The sequence below is a fragment of the Pempheris klunzingeri genome, chromosome 24 (genome assembly GCF_042242105.1).
Source record: "Pempheris klunzingeri isolate RE-2024b chromosome 24, fPemKlu1.hap1, whole genome shotgun sequence".
NCBI classification, from domain to species: Eukaryota; Metazoa; Chordata; class Actinopteri; order Acropomatiformes; family Pempheridae; genus Pempheris; species Pempheris klunzingeri.
Genome location: NC_092035.1, coordinates 821,893 through 837,755, shown reverse-complemented (window position 1 = coordinate 837,755; position 15,863 = coordinate 821,893). Strand labels below are relative to the sequence as shown.

General features: G+C 43.8%; 1 protein-coding gene across 1 annotated transcript in view; it reads left to right on the top strand.

The window, feature by feature from the left end:
• The window catches only part of agap1 (ArfGAP with GTPase domain, ankyrin repeat and PH domain 1), a 106,541-nt gene that overhangs the window by 23,720 nt on the left and 66,958 nt on the right, over nt 1-15,863 (top strand). Inside the window, exons 2-7 of the mRNA XM_070855667.1 lie at nt 3,002-3,060; nt 3,288-3,375; nt 7,709-7,723; nt 11,898-11,983; nt 13,375-13,516; nt 14,821-14,955. Coding sequence (XP_070711768.1) covers nt 3,002-3,060; nt 3,288-3,375; nt 7,709-7,723; nt 11,898-11,983; nt 13,375-13,516; nt 14,821-14,955 — 525 coding nt within the window. The remainder of the gene's footprint in view (nt 1-3,001; nt 3,061-3,287; nt 3,376-7,708; nt 7,724-11,897; nt 11,984-13,374; nt 13,517-14,820; nt 14,956-15,863) is intronic.

Here is a 15,863-nt window from a genome sequence, read left to right as displayed (position 1 = left end):
TGGAAAGGATCCCTACAGAGAGAGACCTGGAAGATCCTTTTGGTTTAACCACAAACAGCCGTTGTATCGCTGTCCTCAATTACACCAAACTCCATTCAAAAAACGGTAATCTTTTACCTCACGGCACATGGGAGCTGCTGGTCTACTGCTGCCTCCATCGTTTAGTTTGTTTGTGTTATTATGTGTTACACAGATATTGTGTTGGATCTGAACTGACCCTTTAGAACACCAAAGTCACACAATAACACAAACACACTGACAGATCAAGGCAGCGGTGGACCAGCAACCCCTCTGTAAAATCACTGTTTTTGTCAATGGAGTCTGGTGGCTTTGAAGAGAGCGATAAAATGGCTGTAGTTTTCACACTAGATTATGTTCCCATGAACATTTCACCGCCACCAATACCACCATGACAGACCATGTGATTACAAGAAAATGGCGGAGCTGCTGGTCTGCTGCTGCCGCAGTTGGTTAGTTTGTGTTAATTTGTGATTTTGGAATCATATTAATATTTATGTGACCCAAACACACTGACTGATGGAGGCAGCAGCTCCTGTGTTCTGTGAGGTATTTCTCCATCAACCAGACTCCATTTACAAAAACAGTCTTTTTACATCACAGAGCTCAGGTGTTGCTGGTTTACTCCTGACTATCTGTGTTACACAGATATTAAGTTTGATCAGAAATAACCATTTAAAACACCAAAGTCACCTAATAACAAAGACAAGCTTATCAATCAAGGCAGCAGCAGAGCAGCAGCTCCTGTAATCTGTGAGCTAAAATCCCTGTTTTAGTGAATGTAGTCTGGTGTGTGTGCTGTTTGTGGTTAAACCTAAAGGATCTTATTGATCTATTTCTGTTGCACAGCAGGTATTTTACCTCCGTAGATCCACAATGATCCGGTTTGATCACATTAAGCTAAAGTGGCAGCTTCAGTGTGGAGTTTGTGTTTGTGTTGAGTAAAGAGTGGAGAAGGACGACACCTCCCTGATAACAGCTGTGTCTGTGTGTGTGTGTGTGTGTGTGTGTGTGTGTGTGTGTGTGTGTGTGTGTGTGTGTGTGTGTGTGTGTGTGTGTGTGTGTGTGTGTGTTTGTGTGTGTGTGTCTGTGTGTGTGTGTGTGTGTGTGTGTGGGAGGAGAATCATTTGGCCTCCACCACCATCACCCCTCATTTCCCATGACCTCTGAGCCTCACTGCCTCACTCTGGATCTGAACACACTCCCACATTCAGTCAGCAAGGCCCAGACAGGCTGTTCAGACAGACTGGTTCTACCTGTGTCTACCTGCTTTTTCTACCTGCTGTGTCTACCTGTCTCTACCTGTTTATTCTACCTGTCTCTACCTGTTTATTCTACCTGTCTCTACCTGTTTATTCTACCTGTCTCTACCTGTTTATTCTACCTGTCTCTACCTGTCTCTACCTGTTTCTACCTGTTTATTCTACCTGTCTCTACCTGTCTCTACCTGTTTCTACCTGTTTATTCTACCTGTCTCTACCTGTCTCTACCTGTTTCTACCTGTTTATTCTACCTGTGTCTACCTGTTTATTCTACCTGTCTCTACCTGTCTCTACCTGTTTCTACCTGTTTATTCTACCTGTCTCTACCTGTCTCTACCTGTTTATTCTACCTGTCTCTACCTGTTTATTCTACCTGTCTCTACCTGTCTCTACCTGTTTCTACCTGTTTATTCTACCTGTGTCTACCTGTTTATTCTACCTGTCTCTACCTGTCTCTACCTGTTTCTACCTGTTTATTCTACCTGTGTCTACCTGTTGTCTCTACCTGTCTCTACCTGTTTCTACCTGTTGTCTCTACCTGTGTCTACCTGTTGTCTCTACCTGTCTCTACCTGTGTCTACCTGTTGTCTCTACCTGTTTCTACCTGTCTACCTGTTGTCTCTACCTGTGTCTACCTGTTTCTACCTGTCTCTACCTGTTGTCTCTACCTGTTTCTACCTGTCTACCTGTTGTCTCTACCTGTCTCTACCTGTCTCTACCTGTGTCTACCTGTTTCTACCTGTCTACCTGTTGTCTCTACCTGTTTCTACCTGTCTACCTGTTGTCTCTACCTGTCTCTACCTGTGTCTACCTGTTTCTACCTGTTGTCTCTACCTGTGTCTACCTGTTGTCTCTACCTGTGTCTACCTGTGTCTACCTGTTGTCTCTACCTGTCTCTACCTGTCTCTACCTGTGTCTACCTGTTGTCTCTACCTGTGTCTACCTGTTGTCTCTACCTGTTTCTACCTGTCTACCTGTTGTCTCTACCTGTCTCTACCTGTTGTTTCTACCTGTCTACCTGTTGTCTCTACCTGTGTCTACCTGTTGTCTCTACCTGTCTCTACCTGTGCCTACCTGTCTACCTGTTGTCTCTACCTGTTGTCTCTACCTGTGCCTACCTGTCTACCTGTTGTCTCTACCTGTTGTCTCTACCTGTTTCTACCTGTCTACCTGTTGTCTCTACCTGTTGTCTCTACCTGTTTCTACCTGTCTACCTGTTGTCTCTACCTGTCTCTACCTGTCTCTACCTGTGTCTACCTGTTTCTACCTGTCTACCTGTTGTCTCTACCTGTTTCTACCTGTCTACCTGTTGTCTCTACCTGTCTCTACCTGTGTCTACCTGTTTCTACCTGTTGTCTCTACCTGTGTCTACCTGTTGTCTCTACCTGTGTCTACCTGTGTCTACCTGTTGTCTCTACCTGTCTCTACCTGTCTCTACCTGTGTCTACCTGTTGTCTCTACCTGTGTCTACCTGTTGTCTCTACCTGTTTCTACCTGTCTACCTGTTGTCTCTACCTGTCTCTATGAGTCGAGTACACGACTCGCTCGCTGTTCGAGCTCTTCACGCCATGTGAATGCTGTTGCTAAGCGACTGAAAATGGAGGTTAAAGCAGGAGGCCATGACAGCATCACTCAGGAGTTCTCTTGTTAACGTGCTGAAAGCGACCGCACCTGAAGGCACCACGAGTCCCCTCACCTGACTTGGCTTGTTTCTCTTCCAGATGCGTTTGTGAACAGTCAGGAGTGGACGCTGAGCCGGACGGTGCCGGAGCTCAAAGTGGTGAGTGTCTGTTACCCACCTTAGCACCTGTCTGATCGTTTGTGGTGAGATATGTTAATGAGGCGTTACATGATAGATGTGTGAAACATGGAGGACAGTTAAAGAGAACTAGAAGATAAAAACAGGTGACAGTGAATGTTTCCTGGTGGAGGGAGGTACCGCCCTGATAAAACAGCTGTAGTCACATGACTGTACCACCTGTCACTGACCCATCCCTCCCCCACCAGGGCATTGTGGGTAACCTGGCCAGCGGGAAGTCTGCGCTGGTGCACAGGTACCTGACGGGGACGTACGTCCAGGAGGAGTCACCTGAAGGTGAGACAGCTGTCTGTCCTCCTGTCTGTCTGTCTGTCTGTCTCTCTCTCTCCCTCCCTCCCTCCTGAATGTTTAATCCTGTCCGTTGTGAACAGATAGAGGGTGAGGAGCAGCTTCCTGTAGTGTGTCTGCGGAGGCGGCCATGTTCCTCATCCAATATTAAAGCTGCACCGTACAGCAGCCTCCCCGGGCAGAGACCCACTTCTTCTTCTTCTTCTTCTTCTGCTAAACCCCCACGTCCCTTTAATATTTCACCACCTGAGCTTTCGGTCGGAGAAGCTTCCTCACGCACAGAAAGTCATCGTGAGAGAAAAGCCGTTTCCACTTAAGGAGGTTTTTATCACACGTTTCAATAATTTATCCAGCCTGAGGTCACTTTTTGTGTCCGAATAAAAGACCTTTATTGTGAAAGGGTTAGGATTAAAACAAACAGGGATCTAGACTTTTGTTCTGGTAGCGAGGTATATTTATCTATTTATTAAATATTCTACTTTATTTGTTTGTTTTTTAAATAAATATGTTAATGATACTGTTTTTATATCCTATAAACTAAAAGTTTAAGATCTGCCGTTCAATAATTGAATACTGGATGTGTTAATAATCAATAATTGCATGCTGCAGGTTAATAACCGTCAATGACGCTTGATACTTGGGCACTTCCTGCATAGATGTTTCACAATAAAAGCCTTTGATTAATCCCCGCTGTCCCTAACACGCTTTTATTTTGAAACCCCTGCATTAAAGTGCTGAGTTTACTCGCTGAAAAAACAGCAAAGTTTTAACAATGAGTATAAAATGACTTTTATTCTGGTAGCTAGTGGCATTTCACATTAAAAGCCTTCGAGTAATCCCTCCCGTTCTTCCCACACTTTTATTTTAGAACATCTACATGATTTTATTTTGTATCTTTATGTATATTTATTGATTTATTAGATATTCTGCTCATTTCTTTAGTGTTTTATATTCGTAGCAGTTTGTTGTTGTTGCTGTTTTTTGATCCAGCGGTCGAGAAAACAGCAAAGTAGAAGAGAGAAGCTTTCCAGTAGGGATCATTATCATCATTAGTGCTGTGAAAGTGTGCATTAGCCACTAGATCCCAGCAGATTACACCACAGATTGTATCATATCCTCTCAGGACTCTTCTAGAAATCATAAAAGCCAGAAAACCCCCCCGAAAGTTCCCTAATGGCCGCCGTGTTTAACCCCTCGCCGTGGAACTGCAGCCAATTAACCCCCCCTCGACCTTTCTGTGTGTTTGGAGCCTTGAAAACCATCAAACAAAGTTTATTTGGAAGCAAACTTAGTCATGTGGGGACCCACCCGGGATCGGCCCACGAGCCACGTTTAGCTCCGGCGGACAAGCGAGGCCTCCGGTGGGTTAAAGGATAACATCTTTATTTCATAAGTCCGTCTGTGGAGGCGTTTATCACAGACTCGGACGTCTGTCGGTGACGGGGGATCCCCAGAGCAGATGATCCCGGAGGTGTTCGCTCAGAAAAATGAGAAGATCTCCTCCGGCGGTGACGTACGTCCCCTTAAAATGCCCTCTGTGGCCGCCAGCGTCCGCCTGCTAGATGCCCGGCGGCCCGTTTCCACCGCTCGGCCTTAATTACAGCACCGCTCTGCCAAAAGCAACACGACGCGGCTTTTCAGGCAGCCCCACATACCGTAGCCGAGCCAGCCCCAAACATCTTTGATCTAATTACTCAGCGCCGCCTCCCGTCGAGGAAATGAAACAACAAAACCTCTTTGATATCGTTGCATAACCGCGGGGGAATAGAAGCAGCTTCGGGGGGACTCTGGAAGCTGCTGTGTTGTTTTGAAATTCCTGGGATCTAAAAATAAGCGGCAGCCTGGATTCCCATGGCGGTTGATTGGGAGCGTAGTCGGCGGCTTGCGAGCGGCGAGGAGACCGCAGCGCCACGAAACCACCAACCAGAACTATTCTGAGGCTGCAGACTGGAGCCTCGGCTGACGTCGTGTTCAGGGTCCGGCGTCGCGCTGAACACTCGGGTCACGTTTTGAGCTCTTGTCCAAAACTCTGCTCTTCAAAACCCACCTTTGTGCTGCATTCAAGGACCTCAGACCTCCTGGTTCTCATGTTTTCTGGCTAAAAACATTCTGCAAAAACTGGTTTGTTAAATTATTCACTGTAAATGAATAATAATAATAATACAAGTACATTTTAAAGTAAAGAAAAACATTAATGACACATTAAAAGCTGAACATTTTAACTTATGAATTCATTTACAAACTTCATTGATTAATTGTGTCTCCTATTAAATGTCTATTAGGAATAAAGTGATCATCACATGTGACACAAACAGAAGTCAGAATAAGGAAGTCTTCACCATTTATGCTTCAAAAGGTGATTTTAACACGAATAGTCGGTGAAGTTTCTGTCACTTTGCTAGTAATTGTTTCAGCTCCTGTCCAAAGTTCAGATGTCTGAGTGTCCCTGAATGCACCGAGCGTACACGACAGTACAGTTCACTAAATGTTCACAGTGATCGATGGGGTCTCTCGTGTCCGGGGACTGATTCTCAGAGCACAGCTGAAATTAACTGAAACCACCGTCTGCTCTGAAAGGATCAATCAGTCTGAGAAACCACTTTGGGAATCGATCAGCAGCAGCGTTAAAAAAAGAGAAACACCTCTGCAGTCTGCAGTGAAACCAGCGGTGAGGCTCTGTTACGGCAACAATAACCATGTGGCAGTAAAAAAGAGGCGCTGAAGCAGCAGCACATGGAGTCCATTAAAGCAGGAAGGAGCTCTGGTTGGGAAAACACCCGCTAAACTGATGCTGATGTCTGATGGTGGAGCTGCTGCCAGACTCCAGTCAGATTCTGTTGTTTTTAGAAACACCTTTTATTTCTCTGTTAACGGGACAAGGACAAGCAGGAAACAAGACTTTCAGAGTTCCCCACACCTTGATAACTGTAACTACAGCGCTAACTAGGAATATACCAAAACTGTACTTATAACGATCACTACAAAGATATTTATGATGCTAACTATACCACTGACTTTAAAGGTAACTGTAAAGATAGCGATTATGTTAGCTTTAATGCTAACTATAAAGATACTTATAACACTAACTATAAACATGCTATTAACGCTAACTATAAACATGCTAACCATGCTAACTATAAACATGCTAACCATGCTAACTATAAAGATACTTATAACACTAACAGTAAACATGCTATTAACGCTAACTATAAACATGCTATTAAAGCTAACTATAAACATGCTAACCATGCTAACTATAAAGATACTTATAACACTAACAGTAAACATGCTATTAACGCTAACTATAAACATGCTATTAAAGCTAACTATAAACATGCTAACCATGCTAACTATAAAGATACTTATAACACTAACAGTAAACATGCTATTAACGCTAACTATAAACATGCTAATAGTGCTAACTATAAACATGCTAACAACACTAACTATAAACATGCTAATAGCGCTAACTATAAACATGCTAACAACGCTAACTATAAACATGTTAATAGCGCTAACTACAAACATGCTAACAACACTCACTATAAAGATACCAATAAAAAAGAGGTGTAGTTATTGATCATTATTGATTATTACGTCTGATCTGGAAACTTCCTGTTGGCTACAGAGACCAGAAATCATTAGAATACCATTAAATCAAGAAGTCGGTGAAACTGAACGTAGAAAACGGGTCCAGCCACGATGGTTCTAACCGCTGTTCTTCTTCTGCAGCAGTTTTTAATGTTGCTTGTGTTCACTGCTCTGACCTCCAGCTGCTCTTCTTCTTCTGCAGCAGTTTTTAATGTTGCTTGTGTTCACTGCTCTGACCTCCAGCTGCTCTTCTTCTTCTGCAGCAGTTTTTAATGTTGCTTGTGTTCACTGCTCTGACCTCCAGCTGCTCTTCTTCTTCTGCAGCAGTTTTTAATGTTGCTTGTGTTCACTGCTCTGACCTCCAGCTGCTCTTCTTCCTGCTTATTTACCCTTGTTTCCTTCTATTTGTTTGCCCCATTATTGTTTTTTCCTTACTTTTTGCCCCCTAATTTAATTTTTTTCCCTTGTTTCCCTCATAATTTAGGTTTTTCCTTACTTTTTGCCCCACATGTTTACTTTGTCTCTTGTCTTTCCTCTCGTGTTTCCTCTCTTTGACTCTCTGGTGTCGTCACTTCCTGTGTTTTGCCTCTAAAACATCTGACGTTGTTTGTGCAGGAGGTTTTTCTCCCTGATAAACTCTCTGGGTTCGACTGTGCATGAATTAACTGTGGCTGCATCTGCTTTTTGTTTCCCCTCTTTGGTCTTTCTGGGCTCTGCTCTTGTAAACTAGCTGACGTGGACGCAGGTAACTATCTCCTCTCTCTCCTCCTCTTCCTCGCTCTCCCTCCCGTCCGTCCATCGATCCTTCGCCTCCCGTTTGGACGGCGGCGAGTCGAGGACAGCTCGGGTTCAGCGCCCCGAAACGTCAGTGGAGTTTGGTTAGAGAGTCGTGTGGTTTGATGCCAATTAGAGGAAGATTAGAATCAACTTTTCATCAGATAAACGTGCAAACATGTCTGATTTCTCTCCTCAGAAACAGGCTGTGGAGGAATATATGAGAGTAATAGCAATAAATTAATGAGATATGAATGTTTACTGTGGTTTAAACGGGTTTTCTGTTAAAGGAACTCCTTATTTCCCCTGAAATTTGAACTAAATTCCTTTCAGGACAATTTATAGGATGTTAGTGGGAATTAGAGCGTCACAGCGGCTTACCTGTGGGGGCGTGGCCAACAGGTGCACACGTCTGTCTGTTCAAAATACAGCATTGAGGGAAAGAAATGTTTGAACTGATGTGTTAATTCACATGAGTCAGCAGTAAATTCATCAGCAGAAGAAGAATCAAACAGGAGGAGCTGTTAGCATGTTAGCATGTTAGCATGCTCCTGTTTAAATGGATCTGAAGGAAAAGCTGGAACAGAGAAGACTCAGTCTTTCTGCAGTCATTGTCAAAGGGGTCCGTTGACCTCTGAGCTCCACAGACAGACGGCGTGCTCTGTTGGCCACACCCCCACGTGTGTGACATCACGAGGAAGACCAGGAAGTCCTCAGATCACATGACTGGGGCCTGACGCGTGTGTTCAGACACTGAGTGAGTTTGTGGTTGAGACACAGGAATCAGACGTCGTAGGAAATCCTCCCCAGAGGTTAACGTGGACCTGCTGAGGGTCCGTCTGGGGGTCCTGGACCCGGAGCTGAACCCTGAGCTGGACCCGACCGCCCGCCGTGTCCGAACACGTAGCTCCGCCCCTCCAATCTTAGCTCAGTTTGTTGTTGGATTCATTTTTCTTCCTCCCTCGTCGTGTTCATCCACTGCAGCTGTGTGCATGTACAGCAAACACACACACACACACACACACACACACACACACACACACACACACACACACACACACACACACACACACACACACACACACACACACACACACACACACACACTCACTCACTGTATATAAACAAACACACTCTGCTGACTCAGCATCAAGCGGCGCCATCTGCTGCTGCTGCCGCTCACAACATGGCGTCTGCTCACAGGAAGCTTCACGTCCAGTTCTGGGTTTTCTCCTCTAAAATTAAAGTGTGACGACAGCAGATTAAATATCAGATTTATCTTTACTTCAGGAGCCGTTACACTAAAGAAAGAACCAGTTTTAAACAACCTTGACTGCAGGAGTCTTTAACAGCAGCAATAACTGATCTGATAGTTAAAATGTCTTTATTATGACTATTATTTATTATTTTATATGATTTAACCTGCAGGAGTTTAGTGTAAATCAGCTCATTAATGATGGAAAACTTACATTTTGCTCCAATTTCCCTTTAGAAGGTTTAAACAAAAAAATGTATGTAATAAGAATATGTCAGTGGCAGCAGGAGAAACTGTTTGAATACACGTCTTTAAATATTAAATTAGTCTGAATCTACAGTAAATATAGATAATTATATACGTCCACAAGAGTTTTTCGGGCTTTAATGACACAAAACATTCAGATTTCAGCCTCCTAAAAAAGACCCACCTAAAAAAATTTTCACTTCAAAGCCACCAGACTCCATTGGCAAAACTAGTCATTTTAACCTCACAGAAAACAGAAGTTGCTGGTCTACTGCTGCTTCAGTTTGATAATTTGCTTGTGTAATTATGTGACTTTAGTGTCTAAAAGCGTTAGTTCAGATCTAAACTAACGTAATAGTTCATTGGTTGAAGCAGCGGTTGCACAGTGAATTCCTGTGTTCTACCAGGTAAAATTAGTGTTTTTGTGAATGGAGTCTGGTGGCTTTGAAAAGAGCCAAGAGAATGTGAATGTATTTCAGAGCTTTTTCTGTTCGAGAGGTCTCATCTCAAAATACCTCCAGCTCAGTGTGTGTGAGCCTCTTCCCGTCCTCGCCGCCGTGTAAACATCCAGTGTATGATTATGCTGAGACTGGTCTACAGAGATCAGCTGATCCTGATGAAGGGTCCCAAAATAACGTCTGGACGTCCATTTTTAGTTTCACTGACTTCCTGTAAATCGTCGGGAAGAGTCGTTTGTTCCCACACCAATCTGGAAATAAGAGCTGAATCATCATCAACCTGCTGTTTTTGATAAATATCTATATTCTAAGTGTGTGACAGCATCATGGAAAGGATCCCTACAGAGAGAGACCTGGAAGATCCTTTTGGTTTAACCACAAACAGCACACACACCAGACTACATTCACTAAAACAGGGATTTTAGAGAACAGGACACAGGAGCTGCTGCTCTGCTGCTGCCTCCATCAGTCAGTGTGTTTGTGTTGTTGTGTGACTTTGGTGTTTTAAAGGGTTATTTCAGATCCAAACCAGTGTGTTAAAACACCAAAGTCACAGCAACTAGACCAGCAGCTCCTGTGTCCTGTTCTCTAAAATCCCTGTTTTAGTGAATGTAGTCTGGTGTGTGTGCTGTTTGTGGTTAAACCAAAAGGATCTTCCAGGTCTCTCTCTGAAGGGATCCTTTCCATGATGCTGTCACACACTTACACACAATAATAATAATATTAACTTAATTTTTTAGTTCTTTATTGTGTAAAAACAAAAGTCCTTTAGTTGCTTTTTAAGGAATAAAACTAAAACACAGAGGTAGACAATACAATAACATAATAACAGAGTAATCACTAAAATCATTAGTTACACCAATATGAATACAGAATTTATTTATCTAAGTATAAAGTTATGTTTATTAAAAGAAGATGAACACAGTTGGTTCATGATTGAGGCAACAGATGAGAAATAAACTGTTTAAACTGTTTAAACTACTATAAATGATATCTAGAAGTAAAAGAACTGGTAAATAAATCTAAAGTTTTGGTCCACAGAGTCTAATTTTTGCCTCCTTAGTGCTTTTAATGCTGATTAATGAGTCGCCTGTTGTTCCCTCGAGCCTGAAATGAAAATGTCGTGGGAAAGACCCACTTCAGAGTTGATGCTCCGACCCGAGTTTAACCTCAAAATGTTCCCCGGAGGAGCTCGGCCTCCACGCACAGCATCCAGGACATCAATTCAAATAATATTCAGCTTTATTTGTACAGCACACATGCTCTACATGGCTGAACCAGGATTAAAACACTTTTAATTGGTCCAGTAGATCACAGTAGGTCCACTAAAAGTGCTTGTTTAGCCACTGACTGGCTCAGATTGTTATTCTAAGTGTCTGACAGCACGCACCAGACTCTATTCACAAAAACAGTATTTTTACAGCGCAGAACACAGGGGTTTCTGGTCTGCTGCTGCCTCCATTACTTAGTTTGTTTGTGTTGTTGTGTGTTACACAAATATTTTGTTGGGCCAGAATTGTAAAAATCACACAATATCACAAACAAAGTGAGTGACTGAAGCAGCAGAAGAGCAGCGTCTCCTGTGTTAAATTGCCATTTTTGTGAATGGAGTCTGGTGGCCTTGAAGAAAGTGATATAGTGGCTGTTTCTGCAGTCGTCCCAAAGGATCACGTTGCAGCCATTGTAGCCTGTTTCACAGCTGGTGAAACCGTCGATCCACTGGAGCAATTCCTCCTCTTCACAATGAGAAATAATCTAGTTTTTAAAGGATTTGTGTCAGTGATCGGCAGTTTGATTTAAAGCTACTGCAGCAAACTGAAGAAGAGACACTGAGCTGACTCGACTGAAAGTCAAAGTCACAACCAGACAAATGTGGAGAAAAATTCAAAGAATGATCAGGACACACACACACACAGTCATCATCGAGGTGTGTGCTTCACCTGCAGAGCTTCATTCCTCATATTCAGCCGCAGGTGGTCGTCCATTTTGTGCCCCAGTTCCTCCCCCACAACGTCATTTTTCTCCATCCATCCTAACCCCAGTAGATATCCACCACCTGTCACCTCTCACTTGATCAATCGATCAATAAACGCCCCAATCATCGCCGTGTCATTGATCACCTGACGGACAGGTTAGGAGCTGTGTTTGTTGCTCTCCCTCCTGATGCCCGATGTTGTTTCCTGCAGGCGGTCGCTTCAAGAAGGAGATCGTGGTGGACGGTCAGAGTCACCTGCTGCTCATCAGGGATGAAGGAGGCCCCCCAGAGGTTCAGGTGAGTACGGCGCCGGCACTGAATGACTTTCACCTGATTGTTATTCTGAGTGTGTGACAGCATCATGGAAAGGATCCCTACAGAGAGAGACCTGGAAGATCCTTTTGGTTTAACCACAAACAGCACACACACCAGACTACATTCACTAAAACAGGGATTTTAGAGAACAGGACTCAGGAGCTGCTGCTCTGCTGCTGCCTCCATCAGTTAGTTTGTTTGTGTTATTGTGTCACACAAATACAGTGTTGGATTGAACTAAGCCTTAAAACACCAACCAACACCAACAAGCTAACAGATTGAAGCGGTGAAAGACCGATAGCTCCTGTGTAAAATTACCGTTTTTGTGAATGGAGTCTGGTGTGTTTGAAGAAGTTGCCCCCTCAAAAACACCAGACTCTATTCACAAAAACAGTCATTTTACCTCGCAGAACACAGCAGTTGCAGGTCTAATGCTGCCTCAATTAGTTGGTTCACTTGTGTTATTGTGTGTGACATAGATATTATATTATGTCTGAACTACCCCTTTAAAACACACAATAACACAGACAAACTGACAGATGGAGGCAGCAGCTCCTGTGCTCTGTGAGCTAAAATTACTGTTTTTTTCAATGGAGCCTGGTGGTGTTGCAGCCATTGTGGCTGAGGTGATCTACTGGACCAGTTCCAACACTTTTAGTACCTACCAGTCACTCAGACACCAGGATGTGGACACAGAGGGTGAAAAAAAAGAGAATTTGGGGTGTGTGATGGTGGAGGATCCATCCAGGGTGAAAGTGGGTCAGGTCGGGTTTGAACTGACCAAATGGAGTTTTTAATGTGAGCCAGTCTAGACAGAATGTGTATGAATAATTCACCTGCTTTCACTCTCATGGTGTCTCCCCATCCATCCCTCCATCCCTGTTAACATCATTCAGAGTGCCCTACTCTCTTTAAAGGGTCAGTCTGGGGTTTTTCTTCTTTTTGACTTCCTGTGTGCATCTTTTAGCTCCAGTGCCCATGAAGATTAGTTGTAAATTAAAATAAAAACACCTCACTGATCTATATTGCATTTAAGAGACATTGTGCACTTACTGGGGACTATTTTCATGTCTTAAAAGGTTGGAAAATGATTAATTTTAACTGTTCTGTTCAAGATTAGGAATGTGCATGAAAAATGGTTGATTTTTAAACACAGTCTGGTGTGTAATATATGCAGTGAGTACTGTAGGTGTAAAGGAATTCTGTTAACTTTTTGTATTTATATTAATGTGATGTTCAAAATCTGGAAATCTTTGGTGGAGGTGCCTTGAAAGTCCTTGAAAAGTGCTTGAGTTCCCCTGTTAAAAAGCTGCATGAACCCCGTCAGCAGAACTCCATTTAAAAAATGCTGTATTTAACCTCCCTGTCTGCAGTTTGCCCAGTGGGTGGACGCCGTGATCTTCGTCTTCAGCCTGGAGGACGAGATCAGCTTCCAGACGGTTTATCACTACTTCTGCCGCCTCGGCAACTACAGGAACGCCGCCGACCTGCCGCTGGTCCTGGTCGGCACGCAAGGTCCGACACACACACACACACACACACACACACACACACACACACACACACACACACACACACACACACACACACACACACACACACACACACACACTTTCTCCTTCTGGACAAAGTGTGTGTTCTTTGAGGCGCTGCTGCCACCCAGTGGTGTCTTCTCATTGGTGCAGTGAAAGGTTTTTACTGAAGAAATGTTTATTCCTCCCTCCATAACTCAGAAAATACTGCCAGCAGCCATAAAAACAATTTCTGACTTGTTTTTTGGGATAAAATGTTTTATAAACCAGGCTCTGGCTGATACAGGACCAAACCCCAGTGTGAAAACGACAGATTATAGAGAGAACTTAAACTGGAGAGTCTGGTGTCTGCTGAAGTTTAGATTTCTGGCTCAGACTGAGGAAGAAAAACTCATTTAGAGAAAACGGCTTTTAAAGATCTGAATTTATTAGAAATCTACAGACGCAGAGAGACAAAGTGAAGGAAAATAATGTTATGGAAGCTGAGAGTGAAGTTCTTATGTTATCTCTTAACTTTCTCCTTAAAAAAGAAAAGATTCTTGAAAGCAGAGCTCTATCTTTAAGAGGAGCCCCCGTCTGTGGAAGTGATCAGTAAAGTCTTAAAATCTACAAATGAAGAAGAAACGTTTCAGACTCTGCACTATTAACCAGCCGTTAAATCGCTCTCTGCAAACACACCAGACTCCATTCACAAAAACAGGAGTTTTACCTCACTGAACACAGGAGCTGCTGGTCTGCTGCTGCTTCATCCATTAGTTTGTTTTATGTTATTGTGTGTTAAACAAGTATTCTGTTGGATCTGAACTAACTCTCTAAACCACTAAAGTCACACAGCAACACAAACAAACTAACCAAACGAGGCCGCAGTACACAACCAGCTCCTTTGTTAAATTGTGGTTTTTGTGAATGGAGTCTGGTGTGTTTGAAGAAGGCGGCTGTTTGAGGTTAAATAAAACAGATCCTCCAGGTCTTAAAATCTGATTTCTTCCTCATGTGAACTGTCATGACAGACCTTCAGACCTCTGTGTGGACAGCAGGTGGCGCCACAGCATCACCTACATTTCTAGAGCTCTTCCTTTTAATCGATGCTCTCCTGTTGTTCCTCCTCCAGTTTTCCTCTTTTAAGCCAAACACCAGTTAAACATCTACATGACATAATAACTGTGCAGGAGCCAAACATGGGAGATGAATAAAAGAGTTTAAAGAAGGAAGGAAATGAAGTTTTGCATCTTTGATCAGATATTTGAGTCTTTTAATCTCTGATGACTGGATCTCCCCCCCCCCCAGACGCCATCAGCTCAGCCAACCCGCGGGTGATCGACGACAGCCGGGCCAGGAAGCTCTCCAACGACCTCAAACGCTGCACCTACTATGAGACCTGCGCCACCTACGGCCTCAACGTGGAGCGTGTCTTCCAGGACGGTAAGAGCCCCCCCCTCCCGTCCCCTGCCAGGGCGTCCGGTCCTCCGGGAAGGTGACATTACCCCCCCCTCCATCTAGTCCCCGGCCGCAGCCATTCGGCCGCTCTTAATCGCACGTCAATTAAGAATTAAATGGACCCGCTCAGCTATTTAGCTCAAACCGAACAGCAATTAAGTTTTATCATAGCGAGGAGAGGAAGGCCGGCCGGAAAAAGAGCCGATTCCCCGGTGGGATTAATAAAAGAATCAGACATTATAGGAGGAGGAAGGTGAGGAGGTGAGGAGGAGGAGGAGGAGGGTGTCCGGAGTCGTCAAGGTCCTGACTGACCGGGACACACGGCGGCCATATTGTCAGGTCCTATTAGGCGACTGTGTGGAGACGAAGTCTGACCTTCAAAGTTTGCAGGAGCGCAGCTTCGGCCCGACTCAGGAAGTCAGAGGGAGTTCACTTTAGAATCTAACTAACCCTCCAAAACACCAGAGTCACACAGTAACACAAACAAAGTAACTGATCAACCAGACCAGCAGCTCCTGTGTTAAATTAGTGTTTTTGTGAATGGAGTCTGGTGCGCTCTCTGCAAACACACCAGACTCCATTGAAAAAACCCACTAATTTTACAGTGCAGAACACAGGAGCTGCTGCTCTGCTGCTGCCTTGATCAGTTACTTTGTTTGTGTTATTGTGTGTCCCACAAATATTGTGTTGGATCTGAATTAACCTTTTAAAACACAAAAGTTACACAATAACACAAACAAACAGCAGCAGTAGACCAGCAGCTGCTTTGTTAAATCCCTGTTTTAGTGAATGTAGTCTGGTGTGTGTGCAGAGAGCGATATAACGGCTGTTTGTGGTCTGTTTGTACGTCTCATTTTATTGTTGTGATGAATAGTTCAGACTGAACTTACCTG